Source organism: Cinclus cinclus, chromosome Z (assembly GCF_963662255.1).
Source record: "Cinclus cinclus chromosome Z, bCinCin1.1, whole genome shotgun sequence".
NCBI classification, from domain to species: Eukaryota; Metazoa; Chordata; class Aves; order Passeriformes; family Cinclidae; genus Cinclus; species Cinclus cinclus.
Window position 1 is genome coordinate 48,023,096 of NC_085084.1, and position 23,688 is coordinate 48,046,783.

The 23,688-nt window shown below is 37.8% G+C and overlaps 1 protein-coding gene across 1 annotated transcript in view; it reads left to right on the forward strand.

The window, feature by feature from the left end:
- The first annotated feature begins 1,606 nt into the window (after positions 1–1,606).
- SLC28A3 (solute carrier family 28 member 3) overlaps positions 1,607–23,688 on the forward strand; it is a 37,794-nt gene continuing 15,712 nt past the window's right edge. The window contains exons 1-8 of the mRNA XM_062513311.1: positions 1,607–1,663; positions 9,118–9,222; positions 13,135–13,217; positions 15,751–15,842; positions 17,230–17,419; positions 19,280–19,424; positions 20,717–20,830; positions 22,210–22,287. Coding sequence (XP_062369295.1) covers positions 1,607–1,663; positions 9,118–9,222; positions 13,135–13,217; positions 15,751–15,842; positions 17,230–17,419; positions 19,280–19,424; positions 20,717–20,830; positions 22,210–22,287 — 864 coding nt within the window. The remainder of the gene's footprint in view (positions 1,664–9,117; positions 9,223–13,134; positions 13,218–15,750; positions 15,843–17,229; positions 17,420–19,279; positions 19,425–20,716; positions 20,831–22,209; positions 22,288–23,688) is intronic.

Consider the following 23,688-nt stretch of genomic DNA (forward strand, 5'->3'; position numbering starts at 1 on the left):
CAGTTTAAATATTATCTAATGGGTTGCCCCAAAGAAGAGGAACAATAGCAGAAAATACTTGTGTCTTGTAATTGTTAGGAGGGTAGAACTTTCTTCCAATCATATAAATGCAGATTACAGAGATTACAGATTACAGAGATTACATACACTGGATTTTAAAATGATTCATTGGCTTGTTTCCTCTACTTTCTTGTTGTAAAAGCATGTTCAAAACTGGGAGAGAAAGAAAGAAAAGAAAGGGAAAGCAGCTGAGGTATGCAGGAATCAGCAGGCAATTTGTACAAAAACCTGTTAAAGATATTTACAGTTATTTCTTGCTGAAGATTGTGCAGAGAGAAGTAACTAGAACACTTCCTCTATTCACAGGGTAAATACAATTACCAATAAACAAGTTGATTTCAAAACCTGGGTCACCAAAAATATTCTGAACACTGCAAACCTAAAAATCGTTGAAACACCTGCACTCCTTGGCAAAAAAAAAAACAAAAACAGCTACTCCTCCTTTTTGAGTATTAGTTTTAATACTCAGAAAGCATATATTGCAACAGTATGATTTATAATACTAGTTGGAACATTACTCAGAAAGATGCATCATCTTATTTTTCATGTAATTGTTCATTATTTTGTATAACATTCAGTCATGCCAATCCATCCTGGTCTTATACGTAAAACAGGGCACAGTTTTTTGCTTTTCACAGGGTGAAGCATAACTCATGACATTTTCCATCTGCATGTAAAAAGTTATGAATGTAGGCAGCTAATGAATTCATAAATACACTTGAATTCATAAATATACTTTGCTGTGTTTCCAAGAAACAGAACACTGTCATTTTTGCTGCTCCTAATGACAAAACATACCTTCATACAAATCCTGTCTGACATCAGTGTCTGTAATAGTGACAGTATTTTCAGGACTTAAACACAAGAAGCTGTATTAAACAAAGTCCATAGTCAACAAAAAACATGGGCAAGAGACCCAACTGATGGTTTTGAGAATATCTGTTTGCAATACTGCAAATAGCAAGCCTGAAGATTACCATAATAACTCCAGTTAAAGGCGAGTAATCTGTGGCCAGATAACCAAGTCAAAGTGGCTCGTCAGAGTTTTGAGTGTTGTTCACATTCTCATTTTTCCTCCTGCTAGGTGAAGCCCCCAAGTACTATGAAAATTAAGCTACAATAATATCACAAAAATAATGAATTAAGAGTACTGTAAAAAAAGGACAAAAAATGTGTTGGCTTGTCAAAATCTGGACGTGGAAGATTTTCTCCCACGCAAGGAGGACAGAAGGAAGGACAGAAGTCCTATCAGTAGATACGTTTGCCTTCAGGACCACCCAGAGTCATACTGGGTAAAATATGATTCTTGGCCTGCAGGTATCCTCCATTCTCATCTCTGAGGGCTGTTTCCCATGCTGGCCCAAATGGGCTGTGCTAGCGGAGCGAGAAGGTGGAGCTAAGTGGGAGTAAGAGTAACCTGAGAAGGCCTGCTGCTAACTTGATTTAAGTAATACCGATCCTGTGGATGGATTAACCAGGTCCTGGCTCATTCTTCCCTGTGCTGCAAGTGGCTTCCAACATTCACCCAAAACTCCGTACCAGGGGGATGGAGCTGACGGAGACCAACCGTGATCACTCGGGAGTGCACAATTTGGCCTTCCAGGTAAGTGTGGTTTCCTTTGCTTTCTGGGGAAAAGGAAGGACTTTAAAGCATTGAACAATGCTGAATTCAGACCCCTAACAAAGAAAAAGCATTTTCTGCGGTCTGCCTGCAGGTATTTTACAACATTCTACGTGCTGATACCCTGCCAAAATACACGGCTCTTGTAAAAAAGAGCTGAGCACAATTGACTTATTCAGGAGTACGCTCTACTCAATGGTATACAGCTAGCTTTGAAAAGTGTCCTGGCTTGGTTATATTTAATGGGTTGATGGATCTCACAGCGGGCTCCCATCTGCTATATGAGTTGCTGGTTTTAACTGAGGATAGGTAATTTATAGTTCTGTCAGAAATATAGGTCTGCATTATGCAGCGGACATATAACTCATCAGAGCAATGTATTTCAATAATATGAGAAAAATAATAATGTAATAATAGTGGGGCATATAATTCTTCCACGCATAAAGTAAGTGGAATTGTCTTCTGCTCTCGAGAAGAGCGCAAAGAGAAGATAAAGAGCCAGCCCAGAAGGTTTTGCATTTTCTAGGCATAAAGTAATATTAATAGCCGTTTAAAAAACGCGGATTTCATAAGTGGAAGCGCAAAGCCCCCCAAACGAACACATACACGGGGGGGGGGGGGGGGGGGGGGGAGAAATAGTTAATTCCTATTTCTCAATGCCCATAGCATCCTCATGCTTTCATTGGAATTGAAACAAACACAAAGAGAAACTTGTGAACCCGCAGCCGGGCTGACTCACTGCGCTTGTTGCTGAAATTAGAATAGGTCGGGGAGCGTCAGAGGCTGTGAAATGGTCCGAAGAAGGCTGTGTTAGCAAAGCAGCCCCTTGCTCTCCTTTGCAGTCTCCAATCCTTACCCTGCCCCTGATGTCACCTAGCAGGAAGTGGGTAGCGAATGTGGGTATCTGCCGACACTATCCAAATAACATAGAAGGGTCTTTGTAGACTCTAAGCATGTGAACTATTACATAACATCAGCGACGTTCAACCGCTCGGTATATTTATTCATTGTGCTATAAGGACAGACAAGCCCGTCGGAATATTTACGGAATGTAGACAAGTGAGATAACTCTTTAAACATGACAGCCCAGTGGTTAGAGCTTTCTCCGGGATAAATAGAGCACCCTCGACTCATCTGTGTTTCGGATAGATAAGCAACTTGAACTAGAGTCTCCCTCAGTTCAAGTAAGTGAGATAAGATGTTTCATCTCGTCTGTGTTTCCACACAAAATATGTGCCTGAATTAGTGCAATCAGCTTCATAAATCTGTGCTTAGAAACTCAAAAAGGAGTGGAAAACACCTAGCTGCAAAAGCTCGGTGTTGAACTCTGGTGAATTGCATGAGCTGAAAATCCACCTTTTTCCTCAGAGATCTGTGGAGCATACTACAGTCACCCGGGTTAACGCTCTGCCTTATGAAGCTGGCTTACCCGGGCCATTTTTATTTACTTTTTCACTATCTCTCTTTCAGTATGTAAGTCACTCCCTGGAGAAAATAAGACACAGAAGGAAATAGGTAAAATTCTTTATATAAGCAAATCACAGTAAAGCCAAAACTAAACAATCTCATAATTATTTTCCGCTATTTCTGGTGTTTAAAGCTTTTCTTGCACGAAGAGTGAACACTTTAATTCCTCCAAAATAAATGTGTCTTAATGTATTAAGCAATGACTATCTTACCTAAACCACAAAATATAAAAAGTGTTCTCGAAAAGGTATAATTTGAACCATTTTCTGTATCTGTGTAGGTACCATTTTAAGCATCCATAGGTACCTTCAGATGCATCTGAACTACTTAATCATTAATGCACATAGGGATAAAGTAAGAGAGGGACAAAGTAAATCTGGGTTAAGTGATTTGTTTTATAAAGTACCTAACTTAGTAAAACAGCTCTCAATGTAATACAAAGCAGCTCAAGGCTAACAAGTGATGTATGAAGGATCATATCAGATCTTTATTAAGTCAAGAATGAGAAGCACTGTGCTTTCTGTTGCAAAGGGATCAAACAGGGTGAAGAAGTTGTAATATAATCTGGTTTTTTATTTGTCTCACAAATGGTTAAAGAGAGTTAACTACAGCTTCTCAGTTTCTCAGTTGCTATTGACATGTAAACACACACATCCATTTGTACTGTGACAGGATTTTCATTGCATCACAGAAGCATTTTACTGCATCACCATTTTCAATGGTACTGTAGTACACCCTCAGTTAACCCATGTTAGCTTTCAGACAGGACATGCATCCATGTAACACAAAGTTATATTAATACCATTAATTGCATTTTAAAAAATGCCTGGTTCTGCAAAATATTCGTTACTTCTTTTGTACACTATGCATTTTTTACTTGAGCACAGCATTGAAATTGTAGATCCTGTATTATTGCCTTGTGAAAATACCAGTACCTGGGAGACCCAGAAGCAACTTTCCCCCTTATTAACACCTCAAAATGGTCTCAAAAGAAAACAGATTATAAACTCCCAAATGTACACCTCTGCTGTTTCTCTCTTTATCACTCTCTTTGATATTAGGAGCGTCTCAATCACCAAAAGCCATTTGGGTGTGTTACAGTAAGTGAGCTTTTTCTATTGGTTTTAAGATGCATAGCTTTCTTTCCCCATACTGCTAGTCTTCCCTACCGTGTTCCTACACTTCAGTAATAAAGAATTTACCTTATTAAAACCCAATGCAGTTGTTAACACCTACATGCTGAAGTTACCTGCTTTAGATGCTGCCTCATAGCTAGAATCAACAAATTGCTGCAGTTTATAATGAGACATTCAGGTTGTTAATTTTTTTCAGTCTTAAAAATGTCATGTAATTTAAGAAATTTAAATCATTATCCTTAATTCAGAAAATTGTTCTTGTTAAGTGTCTATGTGCCAGCATAACAGATTGAGTATCTATAGCTATAATAATGTCATACATAATGTGTGGAAATGCTACTGTGTCTCTTGCCTTAAAGGTGGTTTAGTTAATTTCTGATACATGATGCTGGCTGGCTGGAGGACACTACACTTGCCCACAGTTTCCTGCTCATAAACCCTATATCACTAACTATACTCCCAAAACTGAGATTGGATTTATTTAGCTTGTCTTTAGCCCTTATTAAAGAGGCAGATTTTTTATCTAATCAGTTCTGATGATTCAGTCTCTGATAATATTAAACATCAAGTCACACTTACTCCATAAGGAATGATAAAAGCTGCATCTTAAAAAGGAGTGGTAGGTGGATGAATAAACTGCCCTACAATTACAAGCAACATGGAGGCAAATATAAAATAAATACAATACAAAAGGAAGATAACAGCTAATAAATATTTATTGTTCTCTTGCCTCCTGTTCCTAGTGTTATGATGCATTAAACAACCTGTACCTGTATCTGTAGCAGAGAACACCATACTCTTAACAAGCTGACCTGGGGAAGAATCCCCTTTAAAATTCTCCCCTTAACTCCTGGCACATAGGACACTGGTATTGCCATAATGCATACAGTATTTGTTTCAATCAAACAAGCTTAAAGCATATCCTAAAAAATGCCATTTCCATTTATTGCCATTTTCCATAGCTTCCTAGATACTCTTGTCTGGTTGGTTAATTTAGACTACAGATGCTAATTAAGAATTTATATTTCATGCTATATTTACCCTTGGAAATGAAGGTGGTGTTGCACTGCATTACTTAACCAGATCCAGACAGGAAATTATGCAGTCCTTTTCCACACTTTCTAAGCTTGTTTTCCAAAGCCATACTTGGGGTTTTTTGTGGTTTTTTTTTGTTGTTGTTGTTTGTTTGTTTGTTTGTTTGTTTGTTTGGGTTTTTTGGGGTTTTTTTTGTTTTTTTTTTTTTTTTTTTGGTTTTATTTGTTGTTGTTGTTTTTTTGGTTTGTGTTGTGTTTTTTTTTTTTTTTTCATTTACTGTAGTTTAGTACATGGATAATGAACATTCATCCTTCCTGCATTGTAGACTGAGTTCTATAATTTGACAGGTATTTATGAGTGCTGAGATTAGTAATTTAAAGAAATTTTTCCTCAATATTTAGAATGCATTTAAACTCCTTCATAATAATGACACTGGCTAGCAAAAGACAATACATGATGGAAAACCTAGATGAATGGTGTTAAAGTGCACTGAATATTTAAAGAAAAGCAAATTTTGAACTTTAAACTAGACAGCTTCACTTCTGCTGGGCAAATACATTTAAAAATTTAATGAGATGCAACAAAATCCAACATTATAACTTGAACTATTTCCTTTTCAAGTATTTGTTTTTCACTAAGTTCCTTGAGTATCTTCACTGTAATCTTGTACATAATGTAAGGACCCAGCCTTAAACCATAAACAGTTTAAGCAGCTGCCTGGATGCAGTGGTGACCAGCCTGTTTTACTCCCTAGCTACCATGAGTGTAACACCATCTACATCTACAGGGTATCAACTTTTGTTGATAGATGTTATCAGTTGTTGATAGATGTTATCAGTTCTTTGCAAAATCCATCCTCCTTCAAAATCAAGGAGGGGACAGCAGGGAAGATCAATGAATGTAGTAGTGCAACAGCTGTCAAGAGCGAGCTAAACAAATACTGAAAGAGCATTTCACTTGCACAATTGAGATAGCTTTGCACTTGTCATTTAATCAAATATTTTACAGGAGGAGAATTCCATCAGTTAAAGTAAAGCAGTTTGTGAAAGCAGAAGCAACAACTTCAAAACACTTTTCATATTGCAAACATTCAAAACAGATGGACCAATTCTGTGATTCTTTTACTGTGCACTAAAGCAAAGAGAATTTTCCCATCCAAGTTTCTCTGTGAACTTCCTGCTCTCTCTTGTCATCTGGAGGTCGAGTAGGTTCAGAAGGGACTTTAGATATTGTTGGACTGGTCTATGCTCATAACAGGACTGTACTAACTGTAGTTCCAAAGGCTTGAACTCCCATTTTCTCTTTCACTATTTTGTTCTCCAGATATTTACAGGGAGCTGGAAAAGAATACTGAGTAAATGAGGTAGATGTTTTTCTTCCTGTGCTGAGTTGCCTACATGGAGATCAGCAACAGTAGGTGATAAGCAGATACATTTTACTACGGAGTTCCTTCAGCACCTCAGACGCTAAATAAGCAGGAAAAGAGAATAAGCAGTTTTATTTGTCACTTGAATATTTCTGTTCTTATTAGAAATTGAAAATCACTTTTATTTTTCAAGTAGTAGGGTTAAATAGTGTGTTCTTTTCACCAAACAAAAAAATTCTATAAAGGGGAGAATGAAGAAACAGTTCTTTAAAAATCAGCTGTGAAAGAAGAAAATTACTAAACATTACATGGTGCTCATTCAAAGACTGCTCTAGTCAACAGAAGTCTTTTAAGATAAACTTGTTATCAACAGTAATTAGCCATAATTCAGTAATTCAATAATTCAGTTTGTACTGAATTAGTAATAATCCAAAAATACAATGTGATCACTTGAAATAAAGACTTTTTATGTTCACAGAGAAGGACACAAATCTTTCAATCTGCGGCGTGGGCTACTGAGTTTCATGTGTGATGCTCTTACTGGTTTTGTTACATTACTCATACATTCATATATTTTAATTACTCTATAAATGAAACTCTCATGTAATTATTGCACTTGAGCAGTGGATTTGCCAAAGTGACTTCTAGAGGTTGCTTCTAACACAGATTATTCCTTACTTGTGTATTTCATAGACAGCAGCTTGTGTGTCCATAATTTTTCACACAATTTCTGACAAAAGTTCTAGGAAATCTCTGCTTTTTCTTCCTCAGCAAGAAGTAAAGAAATTTTCAAAGACCATTCAAGACCATTCTCAGGAGTGTGTGGGTGTGTGTGTGTATGTGAATTACAGAACTATATCACTTGGACTTCACTATGTGTAGTATTTTTAATATATCTCAATGCTACATTAAATCTCTGCTTCTTGTGTTTTTGTTGTTGTTTGTTTGGGGTTTTTTAATTGTATGGGGTGTTCAGTTAGTTGCATTTGTTGCTGGCTGCAGGGGCAGCTACAGCAAACTCCAATGATGGCATGGTAAGGAGGCAAACAAGTGACATGTGTTTCTGAAAGATAAATAGCTCTCTTAAGGTATGGAATAGATACACTTCACTTAGAAGCGAGGAAACTGATCTGTCAAGGCCACAGCACTTCAATAAACAGCTTCTTGTGACTCCCCTCTTCTCCCAGACGCACCAAATTACGCACCTTGTAAGGTCATGTTTCTGCTAAGAGGCAAAATTCAATTTATTTCTAGTAGTACTGCTTATTCCTGTCTGTATCATCATTTACTATGATTCAGCTTATTTTGTATTGTTCATGTGGAAGTGATTGCTTTCATTGTAAATACTACTTTACTGGGTTTATTACCATGTAAATAATGAGATACTTCAGGCAGTAAAACTCAGTGAAATGACCTTACTGCCATAAGAAACCACTGAAATACAAAGCATTCACAGCAACTGCAGATGTAAGTTACCTGAAATTTTGTTTAAGCAGCTTTCTTACAAAAACAAAAACCAGATGTTCTAGGACCATTAAAAAGAGATAACTTACCCTTCAAAACATTTAAGAAACAAGAAAATGGAGATCTGGGATTTAATAAAAGAAAAATTAGAAATAGTTGAGCTGGTTATGGCTGTCTTCATTTCTGATAAACTATGTACCTCAGAGGATCAATGTTGTAAAGCAAACTTCTCTCTTTAAAGATACCTTGAGTTTTATTCTAAGAGCAATACAAGTACGTGTTCACATTAGTCCATGTGTGTAAGGAACATAAATACTGGAGCAAAGGTATTAACAACTGGGGAAGGCCCTTTATAGTCCATTTTGCCCTTGGTGAGGAGTAGGCCTGGTTTTCATAAACTTGTTGAACCAGTCCTGAGACAATGAGTAGCACAATTCACCATGGGAGATGTGAGTTTAGTCAAGAAAACAGCAGATTCATGTTAGCTGAGCACCATCTGTGACCAAGGCAGTTTTGTGCAGTAGCACAGGGGCTTGAGCAGCCAAGCTTTGCACACCAAGTTTTGAGCTCCCTGTACCAGTAAAGTAACATGGAGAATTGTAGAATCATTTAGGTAGTAAAAGACCCATGAGATCATTGAGTCCACCCATTAATCTAGCACAACCATGTTCACCAATCAACTGTGTCCCCAGAGTGCCACATCTGCAGATTTTTTTGAATATTTCAGGCATGGTGATTCTATCACTTACTTCCCTGGGCAGTCTGTGGCAATGCCTGACCACCCTTTCAGCAAAGACATTTTTCCCAATATCTAATCTAAACCTCTCATGGTGCAATTTGAGGCCATTTCTTGCCACCCATTCACCTGCTTCCATGGCAGCCCGTACATCAGATTATAAATCAGTTCTTACTGTACACGAGAAAGGCTTTCAGCTTCTGATTTGAACAAATATAATTTCTGATCCTAGAATGACAGTGATGATGGTGTGGATGATACAAATCTCAAAGGCCCTGGAGACAATTCAAAGAGAATCAAGAATTCACAAAATAAGAAAATGGTGCATACTAATCAGGTATGTTTTTATATATTTTTTTTTCCTTCCAAATAACCTTATGAAAAGTAGTAAACCTCAAAGTTAATGTCAGCAATGTAATAGTATATCCAAGACAAATGTTCTAACAAAATCTGAATATAAAGATTTATAAATGTATTAATGTATAAATGGACAGAGAAGTTAGTTCTGTTCTCAGAAATACATTAAAGAAAAAAAATGCATGTGTAAGGTTCAGTAAAAAATGTATTCTAATGTCATAATAGCTTCATACAAGATAAGTTATAAAAGAGGCATCAAAAATAGTAATCAGAGGGAAGGCTGAGAATGAGAAGGTGACATAGAAGCATTTTCTCATAAGGTGGAAAAAGAATCTGTAATCATTGGTTTTGGAGATACAATCTTTCAATCAGACAAATAATTCATATTACTGAATATCTAATAATAATTAATATAATGATTATAATAATTAAATAATATTTAATTATTAAATAAACATCCTAAGTAGGTAAAATTTCAAACAAACACAAACTTAAGGCAACAGGTCCTGTGTAAAAGAAGAAGAGAGCACAATACAGATTATTGTAGTAATAAATACATTCATTTTGACTTCTTTTGTCTGTATATTTAAGCCCACATAGTGAGTATTCCACTATAAAAGCATGAGAGTCAAGGTTTAAAAAATCCACAGGTATTTTACCATTGTCAGGTAATATTAATATTTGCACATCCTCACTCCAGAAATAACTTGCTGCTCTAAAAATTCTATTCTCTTGTAATCATATCCACTTGCCAAGTGTGATAATGGTACTCAAAGCAGCATTTAAGAAATACTTGATGCAGAGTGGGTACTCATTTTTCTCTTCTATTGTTTTCTTGGATATGATCAGAGGCAGCAAAGGCATGCTGCAAAGTAATGTCTCTGCTCTCAAAGTTGAATTAGTTCCAGATATACAGTGATTGAAAGGATCACTTAGGCTGTTCTGATAAGCACTCCTGGGACCTAGATTGGAATCTGAGATCCTAGGAGAGAAAGGTGGTGAATGGTGCCTATACCTTAATCTTCAAAAAAGCTAGCAAAAAGGAAATAGTTAAAAAACAAAAAAAGTACTTTCAGAACTGATTGAAACTGTAGAAAATTGGAGAAAAGTAGTGGCATCTATGAAAGCTTGATTTTTGTCAGAGAAATCAGTTTCCATCTGAAGGTTCATCTGAGAACATTCTGCCACTACTTGGTGCGGGAGTATCAGAGATTTTTATATTCACACCAGCAGTTTCTCAGGCATGTGGTGACTGAGGCATAAGAATTTATTTTGAGGATCTTTACAATGTGAAGACACATTAGCAGTGTCACCCTTTGCTGACAGAAGTCCACATGGTCCGCATAGCCCTTTGGTAACTCTCAGCAAGGATCAACACTCCCCACAGGCCAGACCTGGTACCATGTTTGGACATAAAAAAAATAAAAGGGTTATGCATCCATTCTCAAATGTCCTTTTGTATCTACCCACTTTGACACAAAATTGTCTTTGATTTCGGATGTTTTTACCTTCTGATGTCATTCTAATGTAGGAAAGCATTCGTAACGATGAAAGTGTGACAGTAATATTCTGAGCATATTTAAATACATTGTAGGCAATGTGAAAAGATGTAGATTGATGCTTTTGTAATTGAAATACTCAAAAGGAGAAATAGGTTATATTCTCAAGGCAATATATTTCACAAGTTCAGAGAGACAGAGTCCAGCCTATGGGTGATCTAGGCACAGGGCAAAGACATGTTGTGGCATGGGAAAAGAGATAGGAAAGTCTGGACTGGCTAGACAGTACATGAAGTAGTGGCAGTGTGAATGATGGTGGGGATGAAAGTAATATCTGTAGGACATGAGCTTCAAGCTGTGACCAGGAGAGTTGACACAGTGCCAAAGGGTATGTAGTTACCTGCAAGCGTGAAAGCATGGCACTTCTACCTGGAGGGCTGGGACTCTCCTGATTGGTAATGTAGGTTAAAAAAATCTGTGAGAAGTGCTGGTATGCAATATATTCCAAATTTAGGCTCAGGAATAAATGATATTTACATATTATTACAACTCAGTGTCCCTCAGATAAGAAGCCTACCTTGTACAGTCACTGAGAAGAGTACTGCCAGTTACCAAAAGTAATAGCAACTTTGTAGGCATTTTTCAGGTTTGCTTTATTTCACAGTCGAGACTGATGAGGCAAATAAATTGAGTTTAGTGAAGATGCAGTCATATGTTGCAGTGCAGCTCTACACAGCGCCCTGCTCTAAAAACTGCAGCCAAGAGGACCGTCAGACTGCTGCTGGTTTTGCACTGAGCTTTCCCTAGGAGAGTGAGCAGCAGCTTCCATGTATGTACTCCTCTGGTCTTGCCATTTGTTAGTTTTGCCTTTGAAATCATTAAAGTCAGGAGACACTTGACAGGCTGAGAGAGATGTGGCTGTTCAGCTGGGAGAAGAGAAGCTCCAGGGATCCCACTGTGGTCTTTTATCACTCAAAGGGGGCTTACAAAACAATAAGGAAGAGCTACTTTTTATAAGGGCATGTAGTCATAGGACCAGGGAGACTGGCTTTAAATGGAAAAGGGGTAGGTTTGGATCAGATATTAGGAAGTTTTCTGCTGTGAGGGTGATGAGACCCTGGAATAATTTGCCTAGACAAGCTGTGGATGCCCCATCCCTGCAGGTGTTCAAAGCCAAGCTGGATGAGGCTTATGTAGTGGGAGGTGTCCCTGCCTGTGGCAGGGGGTTGGAACTCAGTGGTCTTTAATGATCTCTAACCCTTCTAACCCAGGCCATTCTATAACTCTGTGGTCCAAGTCTCCCCTTGACAACTGAGAGCTTTCCAGGGCAAGGTCAGTGGTGGGCCTGGCTTTCCACAGCAGACTGGGGAATTGACTCAGCATAAACAAAAGTGACAGAATAACAAAAGGTAAACTCACCTGCAGATTGTCACTGCTCCAAAAGTAGCTGAGCAACGTGGGCCACTCTTTTGAAGAGAGTAGGACATGTCCACCAGGCCAGGCAGAGACTGTGTGTCTTGGCCCTAGTCATGGCCAGACACTCCAGGCCAGCCAGCTGGTCACAGTGCCCTGGCATGGTGCTCCAAGGGAAGGGAGAGGCGTGAGTGCCACATGCAGCTACACTGCTGCCTTAGAGCACAGTGGTTGCTGGCCCCGGGTCCTGGCCACTCTGCAGGCCCCACTATCAGCATGGAGGTAAGTAGCCATGGGACAAGCTCCTTCCTTGTGCCCCAGCAGAGTGGGATGGGGGAAGAGGTGCAATGTGGGCAGGACAGCCCCAAAAGATGTGCTGAGCAGCTTTGGAGGCTGTGCCCCTCCTGGCCACCTCAAGGCAGCCCTCAGACAGGGTGCAGGGCAGCCTCTAGTTGTACAAAAGCTTTAACAGTGCCATGCTTATATCGACCCAGATAACAATTTGTCTCAAGAATAAAATTATTGGCTCAGTTAAATGTTTAAAACACCGAGCCTTGCCCAGTTTAACTAAGTCTCCATATACAAAAGTTCCACCATAATAAAGTTCTCTAAAGAGAGAAGCAACATAATCAGGGGGTGTCTACAGGAAGTGCTGGGCAAGCTGGCTAACTCACAGCTTGCCCTTTTCAACCAAGTGCTGTACTACTGTCTAGGATGCCCTGCCCTCTTCAGCTCTGAGTAACCAGTATTTCCCAACCCCTTTATTTCCCTTTTGAAAATGGTGTGAATGGCTTGGGAAACTCCTCAGCTGGTCTAAACACTGATCACAGAGTTGGTGGCAGATGGGAGAGCTGGAGCCATGCAAGCAATGCAGACAGGAAAGTCTAGAGACTGCTTCAACCATCTGCCAGTGGGGATGCTTTTTTGCACTTAAGGAGCATAAATCTCTCTGACAACCTCGGCACTGATCTGCTTTCCAGGGAGATGAATACATCAATATTGAGAGTGATCTGCATGAAAACAAACGTGCCTCTGTAGATGATGAGCAACCACGCTTGAAAGGGTAATGTGTTTTCTCCTGCGTAAGTCTTCCACTCCCTTCATCCTGGCCTAGGCAAAGAAGTTGCCAGTGTTTCTGCTGCTGGAGTGACAGCCCTAAATTTCACTGCTGTACCCCTATGCTACACAGATCTTTGTATTGCACAGCAATTTTTGTAATAGAGAAACACAAAACGTTTAAAATTTTTATACCTTGCAAATTACATCTGTGATTGTGGAACAAGGCTTTTAAAGCCTTGCAAATTAAAGCGATGTTTTTTTTCTTGTACAATAACTTTTTTCCAATATTTCTAGAGCAGTGTTTTTAAAATAGAGGTCCTAAAGAGTGGTCTCTTTCAGAAAGTTGAAAGTCATTGGTGTCTCTCAGTTTGCATAGCCATTTGCTCCAGCACAAAGTAAGAACAGAACAAGCTGTGGAAAAAAGTAATTTTAATGGAGCAGAACTTTAACATTGTGTTTGCGCTACTTCCAAGTGATCACAGAGTGAAAACACATATCCACATTTTAGTTGAGGTTTAGCTTGTTTTGTGAAAACTATAAACCCTCTTTAAGGCATTGAAAAAGTTAAGACACAATACTTAAAATCACGCTAAATGTTCATATGTGTCATTGATTTCTTTCAACAGACGGGATTGAATAGTCTGTGGTCTAAGGCACAGCCCTTTTGGAAGATCAGTCCTTTGATAACACAGATTCACCACAAGTGCAACGTTTTAACATTCCCTTCTGGAGTACATGCACAAGAGAAAATTGATTTCCAAGTCACAAAACAGCAATAATAATTTTGACATATAGAAATATTTCACATTAATGTGCTTAAGTGAGATCTGTTTTTTCAACAGAACTCAGTTACATTTCAAGCCTATAGGATCAGCTTTTAGAAAATTATGTTTCATTAGTAAATTAACCGTATTTCATAAGAAACGTATTTTTTCTGCCACCTTTCAGAACAGAGCTGCATATTTATGACATGTGCTTAAATAACTAAGATATTCTGGTATACCAGTGTCATACTAGCATAAATTAATAAGATAAAAAGGAGAGAGAGAGAAATGTTAGATAAAAGAAGAAATTACAAGAAATTGTAATCTGAAAGTAACAATTTTAAGTCCTAAAGGACTCATAAGTAGCAGTAACAGGTAGTAGATAGTATTTTTTCCTTTTCTTGGGCGCTGGATGAACCATAAATTTGATAAAGTAATTACCTTTTTCATCTCTTTGTCTCTCATTTCTCCTTTTTCCTTTTCCTGTTGTATCTGATCTTTCTGCTGAGATTGGGTAGATAACCTAATGTTCTCACAAGTTACAAAAAAAAGTGTGATGATTTGTGAAGCAACAGGAATTCCCAGAACTGAAATTGAAGTATCAAAAGCAATCAAGATTTCTCTGAGAACATATTACTCTTTGTACTTGCGAAGGCGTGTGCTCCTGCTCTGTTCTTCTGTTTACTGATATAATTTAAATTAATACTTCTTGCTTCTGAGAAATTTATTTTAGATTAATTTAAATTTTTTGAGTGCAGAAAAGAAGGGTATTTGTGCTGGATTTCAGTGTGCATCTAACTCCAGCTGCATTTAGTTTCCAAACAAGTACAGTCTGGATAATTTGCATTTCTAAATATAACATTGTTTTATGGACTGGGAATGTGAGAAACTGCTTCAGAGATGTCTCTCTAAAGTGCCTCTGAGATGACAGAGACATAGCTGTAATTTTTTTTCCAGCTTGCACAATGCAAAGGTGCTTTTTTAGCCACTGCTTCTGTAATTGGTACACATCCACGTCACCAGCATATTTAACATCAGAAATGTGTGTCAAATTATCTTCCTCAACTGCTATTTCCCTAAATTTCAACCTCCCTCATGAAATCACACTGTTGCTTTTAGTGAGGAAAGCAAAGAAAGTGAAATTTGTTATAATTGGAGGAACTGATGCTAGAGCATGACATTCAAATATAACAAATAATTTTAACTTCCATGAGATTATAAGATTAAAAGTTAGTATAATAACAGCTAAATTTTTAAAAGTCCAGAAACATCTATGCACACTGTAATAAGGTTTTAGGTGGGTACAGGTTATTTTACACACACACAAATGCAGCCTTAGGCCTTCACAATTACAGCAACACTACTGTTCCACATAGTAATGCTGGGCCGGCTGTATTAATAGACTTTGTAGGTCTAGTAATGGACAGTGAATCTTTTAACTGCCTGCTCAGTTTGCACTAACCCTGTTGACAGGTCTCTGAACAGAAGAGCTGTACTTCAGAGGGTAGCAGAACTGGCCTGCTGACCTTGGCCCATTATGTACATGACAGATTGTCCCATTAGATATCTGCCATATTTTCTTCTCAACCTGTCCAACATCAACCCAAAGAAGTCCCACTCAAAAGGCATTTTTATTTGGCACTTTGAGATCCAAATTTAATACTTTCCAAATTCAGTGAACTTTAGTGGAGGAATTTTGACCAATTTAACAAAATTTTCTTCAAGAGCTTATGTTTCTATTCTTTGGATGTTTTTCTTTTTTTTTTTCCCTAGGCATTTAGAAAAAAAATATGATGAAGTCTGTGAATTTTGCAAGAAACATAAAACCAGAATTCATTTTGTGGTCTATGGAATTTTAATAACAGGTACAGTATATATTACACCCAGGATTGCTGAAGACTTATTTATTTACCTATATGAGATTAAAAACTGTGCTGTGTCTTTGTCAGATATAAAAACCCTTGATGTCTTTAGTGATGCATTTCAGAGTTAAGAATTTAGTCCTGGAGAAAATTCCAGATTACAAAACCTCCACTCATTCCCAAACATAACAAAAGTACGAATCTTGCTAAACTGCCTCTCCAGCATGTTTAAAGTATGACTAGCCTTTACACTTGTGATAACAGCATAGTTCAGACTTTGTGTCTACTCCATTACCAGCTGACTCCAAAATTGCAGTTTCAGTGACTTGTCCAAGACCATGAAATCATTTTAAAAACTGTCAGACACCAAATAGAGCTGAACTGAAGACAGCAGGCTGGAAATGAAAGCTTTTTCTTCTGACCCATATCACTCAATATTCACTTTTTTTTCTGGAGTAAATGTACTTATGACAGTATGCACTGCAAAATCCTTCAGATATTCTTCTTTCTCCCTTAACTAATTAGCCAGTAGGCTGGTTTGTTTCCTTCTACTTCATCAAGTTTGTCGTTGAGATCTTCCTACTTGTACACTGGGAGCACAGAAACTTGAAATATGTCTTTGAGACAGACATCAGCACAGCAGGTGATGGTTATAAAAGTGTGGCTTACATGCTGAATATCCTGCCCTCATAACGTAATCTTGTGTTGCTTTGTCATAATACAGATGTATTCTGGTTCAAGGGAGTGAGTTCTAAGAATATGTCAGGATTTTATACATTAATTCCATAAAAACCAACTTACATTACAATAATCAGTAGTCCTTCCTCTTTATTTTCCATAGACAAAATTAAATCATTCTTTACAAGAACTATTTTCTGGCCAACATTTACCAGCACTGAACCTGTCAAATAAATAATTTCATAGCTACTTTATGAAATAAATTACTTTTAAGCTTCACAATTACTTGAGGTCATCAAATTAGTCAGTTGACATATAAGTGTTTATTTCTACTCTTGAATAATTTCTGGTTTTGGATAAACTCATTCTCTTTAAAAAAGGAATAAGACTCATGCTTTTAATCATACTTTTTACACACAGGAAAAAGAAGTTTTTGTAGATGTGTTTGATTTTTCTGATTAACATGTTTCATATGAACTTACCTTGGCAAAAGCATATAATCTGCTTCAACAGAATGAAAGCCACCTTTCATATCAATGAGCATATAAGTAACAACACGAGCAAAATTTCTCAGTATTTAAGCTGAGAGTCAGAAAAGTGCTGAAAAGATAAACACAGGCCTGACTTTGATCACCTCTTATAAATTTAAAATTTTATTTTGTTTTTAAAAAGACCAACCTAACTGACATGCATATTTTTGTTTCTGTGACAGCATACTTGGCAGTAGTTATTGCAGCCTGCAGTTTGAATTTTCAGAGAGCTTTGCCACTCTTTGTCTTCACTGTCCTATCCATCTTCTTCGTCTGCTGGGATTTTTTAATAGCTAAATATGAAGACAGAATTGCTGCATTGTTTTCCCCTGGAGATCAATATCTGAAAAAACAGTGGTTTTGGCTGAAATGGTAAATATTAATTACTTTCTATTTGTGTAGAAGGAGTAGTACATTGCAGTAGGCAAGTTACGCCTATGATTTTATTTCACATTACTTCCCCACAAGAAGAGGGAGATGGGTCAATCATATGTATCTCAATAAAATCACAGAATAATTCAGTATTGATCAGATATTAGAAACACAGTCAGGATTTCAATGAAGAAGTTAGGGTTCAAAAATTGTGGCAGAAAGCATCAAAAAATACCAGAAATTGAGATGGGAAAAGTTTGTGGCTAAAAGAGAATATGTTCACAAAAGTTCATGTGTGTTGCAATCTTTTGCATTCATTTTGCAAACCAGAAGGCCCTTCACTGTTCACAGAGCTCTTAGGTTCATAAAAACCTTAACTCTAACATTTGCAAACTTTTAAAGACTGAAGTGTATTATCTAGACACTTCCTTTCCACATATCCCCCAGCAATTTTTACTTGACCTTCAGGAATCAAAACATGCCAGCAAGATTTAATGTCTAAATAAAGTTGTATGACCTTAATTTGGGATGGTAGACATTTACCTGGTAGCTAAATGGTAGATAATTAGACCTGTCAGATACTTATTTCCAGTATTCCTGAGCAGTGATCAGGGATATTGAAGTTATTCCCAGCAAAATGAGGAGACAAAGGAGCCTTGTAGACCAAAGAAAAAAACAAATCTCGTTAAAAAGGAAAATTAAATTGGCCAGCTACTTTCTGTTTCAGCTAGGTCACCTACTAGCTGACAAAGAGTTTAAGAATGAGTCATTCTCAGTTCAGGAAAATGTCCCAGATTATTCTTAAGATTTAGAAATTGCGAAGAAAGGTGCTATGAAGATTGTGGTCCTTTTGCTCAGGAGCCACATAGAGAGCAATCACAGATAGGCAGTTCCATTAGATGATCTTTGGGAGCAGGCAAAAGGAGAGGAGAGCCCTGATGAGCAGATAGAGCAAGTTGGGGGCAGTAAGTGCTGTAATACCAGGGCTGCAGTCTTTAAATTGTACATATCACAGATTAGGTGCTCAACTGTTTTCTTCAAAGAGACAGAAAGTCTTTCAGGTGTAGAAACCATTGCAATGGACAAGCCATTTTGTGGAGTTTACCTGCAATATTTTTAATCCCTATCTAAAGATGGAATTTAAGTACCACTGAAATCAATGAAAGCTTACTCTTAGACAAAGCTAACATTAAAGACTTGGGACTGTGTTTGTTTCCTCTCTGTATATGGGGTGATATATTTTGCTGCCTTCCAGGCTGTTGCAATAATTACTTTCAATAGATCAGCTTAACATGGTTCTGATAGTGGTGACCATAGAAACACTGAAAAACAGATATACACACCTCATGTTGTTATTTCTGAGATAGCTGAAGAGACTACAAATGTTTACAAAGAAATTAGCTGTTTACAGCCTGCTCCTCAGTAGAGGGTACTTCATTGGCCCACCAGCTAAACAGCACAGTACATGTCATAAAGTGCATGTCACAGCCTCTCTTGCTCAGAAGTAAAGAAGGATTCAATAAAAGAGGGAAGGGAAGGAAAAGACAGATGAAGTGAGAACGGAAGATATCACACCTCATTTAATAGAAATAGCACTGAGATAAGAGTCACTCATACTTTTTTTATTTCCTCCCATATTCTGGCTTAGAGGACATTTCTTTCAGATGCCACTAAGGGATGTTGCCAGAGGTGCATCAGCAAAGGGAGGTTTCTGCTTGTGTGTAGAGCTACAGGTTTCAGCACAATACATTGTTCAAGGAGTTTATTCACAAATGGAGATGTAAATGTTTTGGGTTTGGGAAGGGAAAGGAATATCTCAAATGTCTTTTTCAGGATATTGCGATGCTTTTTATTTCCTAGGGTGTTGTGTGCAACTCTTATTATAATGGTCATTTGCTGGCTCATCTTTGACACAGTAAAGCAAGGATCCCGTCAGCTAATCTCCTTTGGTGGGCTTGTGATGTATGTTCTCCTGATGCTTATCTTTTCCAAATATCCAACCAGAGTGAGTATTTATTTCATGATGGATCTTTGGGGATTTTTTTTATTCTGAATTAAAAAAGCTATTTCCCTCCCCTGGCACCAAGTGTAGTAAGAGCAACAAAATGTGGAAAAGTAAGTATATAGGCTTGCCTGAGACCAAGCACTGTATTTAATTTCTGAGGAAAGTAATTTTGCTGTTGGGGACCATGGGGCTGTACACCTGTCTCTCACTATTTGGAAAGCTGCTGCCCATCTTCTGTTCCAGCCCTGATGCTGTTCAAGCTGACATAGACCTCCATGCTTTCACATACAGGACCCTCACCACAGTCCTCAGCACATCACAGTCACTTATTTGAGAGCATGGTCATCACGTCAATACAAATTTCCTGGAACCAGAGATATGATAGACTTGTGTCGCTCTTAATCCCTCACAAGTTTGTTTCCCACTGCAAATTCAGCGGCCGAGGCTGAGCTGAGGTTTTCACTTTTTGCTCACTCACTCCCACAGGCTCACAAGCTCCATTTATTTTAATTTTTCCATTAGAAATGTCCGCTGTGTTTTGCTGTGGTATTACAAAGGGCTTAGTTCAGCCACCACAATTACTCCTGCTTGTGTGCCTCATATACTTCTGCACGCTTTCATTAATCATTCCATCCATTGTCCAGGTCACCAAGTTTTCCCAGCACTTTTCATGTCTTCTCTGTGCTGAGACATTCTTAGCTGGTGAAATCCTCTCAGCAAGGACTAATGAACTTGCCCTATCCTTTGCAACTGCTGCTGTCTCCAACTGAGGTGAAAACTCATACTCCAAATGCTTTGTGCTCTCCCATGAGCCCTTGTTTCACCTAATTGGTTTGTGTTATTCAAATATTATCTGATAAAATTAGAGAATGCCATCTCAGCTCTTTGTTTTGTAAGGGATTTCATTCAATTTTCACAAAACACAGATGTTTTGTGAAGCAGCAAAACAGGAATCATCAGTATAGTGAAGAGAAGCTCATCATAGGCAGCCACAGTTTCTCCTATGATTGCCTTTACATCATGAATCACAATATAAAACTGAGTAGCTCTCAAGTATCAGAAGTCTTTAAATCTAGGGCACAGAAACAGAGTCAAAATTACCTAAGGACAAACCCTGTAGCAAAATCTCCTTATTCTGTGTCCAAATATGTGAAGATCCAAGTCCCCTACCACCTGTTTTGGTGGCTGCTCCCGTCCTGCAGTATAGTCAGACAATCCCTTTGCAATATTTAAATCCAAAGTAAACTATTTTTTATTTAAATAACAAGCAGTTTCTTTATTTTTCTATCTAGGTTGCTTGGAGACCAGTATTTTCAGGAATAGGAATGCAATTTATTCTTGGGATTCTTATTCTGAGGACCAAAGTGGGTTTTGATGTATTTAACTGGCTAGGCATTAAGATCCAGGTAAGTTATTGAGCAAAATCCTTACTTGTTTAATATAATTTTCTGTCTTGAAAGTTTCATATAATATAAGCAGGCTGTTCAAGGATCCATTTGCCCCTTGATTTTTTCTTCTCTTGAGGAAAACTGGATTCCCATAAAGGTAATTGACTTCCTGAGTTCAACCTTCTCATTTATTTTTTGTTCAGTTAATACAATGGCCAGAATAATCCCATTTATGAATGGCTTTACCATCATTGGGCTGAAGTTATAAACTGGCATTCTCGAAAAACAAATTACTGTTGTGCCAGGGCACTCATAGGACCTCTTAGAAGTGGCTCAACTCCAAATCATCCTTACAATAAACACGATGTGCTGAAAAGCCTTGGGATTTAGGACACAGGACTAATTATCTTTAGGGCAGCAACACGGCTGACATCAGGGACATTTCACAGTCATCATGACATATAAGAAAATCAATTTAGCTACATACAGGAGGCCAGATCTGCATGCTGTAAGGGGTCTCTAGAAAGTGGATGGGATCTATCCACAGGTATCCTTGCAGACACAGAGTTTTTTAAAAAGTCTGTTACTTTTTTCATTACAGTAAAATAATGAATAAACAGTATCCAAAATATAGATCAGAGAGTACCCTCTGAAGGACATTGAGTCTTTTCACCTCAGGGATACTGTTCTCACAGCTGTTCTTCACAGATAATTAAGCACAGGTAAAACTAAACAGTGCAGAATGTACTGTCTCTGTACAGGAGCAAACGCACAGATCTGATGTCTGTCTAATCTGCAAGCACTGGGAGTCATCTGGGTTTTCTCACCAGGTCCTCAGTCTCTGACTGAAGCAGGTCTGGTGCCCCCCTTTCTTAGCTTCATATTTTCATGTCTTACAGTCTCTCCTGTCAAAACTAGTTACTGTAGCTATTATAAACTGTATTTTAACTCCATTTTAAACTGTAACAGTAATGCATATATTTGCATCAGAAGTATAAAAATCCACTAGTTCAAAATTTAAAAGTAGAAGATTCCCTCAGGCTAGCTCTTAGCTACACCTTCCAAAATTCATTACTTCAGCCATCAAATCTCCATTTAAAGCTGCATAATTTATTGTACTTACTTGCATCAGATGGAGCATGGAAATGCACCGCAGTATTGGAATTAAAAAGTAAACATGTTTTTCTCTGTACTGGAATTCCTCTGTGTCAGATTCTCAGCAGAGCACAACAAAGACCCTCTGTTCAGCCAAATAGTCAGCAAGGCTTGGACTCTTAAAAACCAGAGCCCAAGCTTCTTGAACTTCACAATATTTCTGCAAGACAGCTCACAATATTTTGTTTGGTTTTGGCAGGTACCCAAGCTTATGGCTAATTTACTTTGCTTTTTGTTCCTAGACTTTTCTGGAGTATTCTGATACAGGTGCAAAGTTTGTGTTTGGTGACAAATACACAGATCATTTCTTTGCTTTTAAGGTAAGATGGTTGTACATGCTGTATGTGGCAGATAAACACAGTAAGAGGAACAGTATAGCTGGGAAATAAATTGTGTGCCTTGTTTAGTCACCAGCGAAATCAACAGGTAAACTACTTATTATGTGATATTCTGAATAGAAAATTTGGTAACACTTATATTCATTGCCATATACTGAGTTAGATTGCACTTATTTCGTCTACTTATAAAAACATCTATTGCATGTAGAAGTTTGGAATATCTTTCTACAAGGTGTTGGTTAAAAGGTTTGTACCTGGCCACTGAGAGAAATGCTACTTCCTGCCTATCTTCCCCACCTCTCCATGAGTAAAAGTGCTCTGCCATGCTATACTGTTGTACCCTTAAGTGCTGTACATTCCCCTGCTTCACAGACTTTCCCCCTGAAGAAGTGGAGAGCCTAGATGTGTATTTATTCATGCCTGGGAGAAGAGTTAGCAACTACATAAGCAAGAAGAATTACATGATATGGCATTACTATTGTATTAGTAATATCACAGGGAGATTTCCCATCTCTTTCTTAAGAGGCCTTTTTGAGAAACAGCTGGAATACAGTTCATCTGCTCTGTGCTCTCTAGTCGTCACCAACATCCTTCCTGGTTATGGTTTGAGTTGTATCTCATGCCACAATGCCTGCTTAGGCTAGAATCAAGAACATACAAAACAAAATAAGCCCCAAACCAACACAAATAACAAATAAATAAATGCCAAACAAATACAAGAAATGTATCAGGACTTACTCAGAGACCATTATTTTGTTATTTCAGATATCTGACAATGGGCTTACATGTCTTCTTTCATCCTTTATTTCTTGAGGTGATATTTCCAAACTTAGCTCTTTCATTATTTGAGAGAGAAGATACTATCTGTACATAGGCTGCTACTAAGAGCAATCAGAACGTCTTAGAAGGGGAAAAAAAATTTAGGCATTTCATCAATAAATGTTAATTACATTTTAAGAGCAGTCATTTTGCAGCTTTTGTTTCACTTTCCAGGCTCCTCCTATCTTTAATCTACTGAGCACTCAAATAACAATTTTGATTCCTAACTACATGTTTTAGGGACTAAATTATTTAACCCTCCCCTTCGCCCACCCTGTGCAATTTTTCCTGTTGTTTTTGGCAATGTTTTATGAATACAATTCTTTCAAGGTGGTTCTGACTCCTCACTGATGATGCAAAATAATTTTCTTACTAAAGCCATATCTATGGACTAGACAGCTAAAAACTTGTGTGTAGGCAAACATGCGTCAGGCTTATCCTATCGTTCAAGACAGAAAAACCATGGCATTTCTAGAAGATGATAACAAGAGTAAGTAGATTGTTCTCATACTGAAAAACAAGAAAACAAGTTAGTTTTCAAAGCTGCAGGTATATATAGGAATA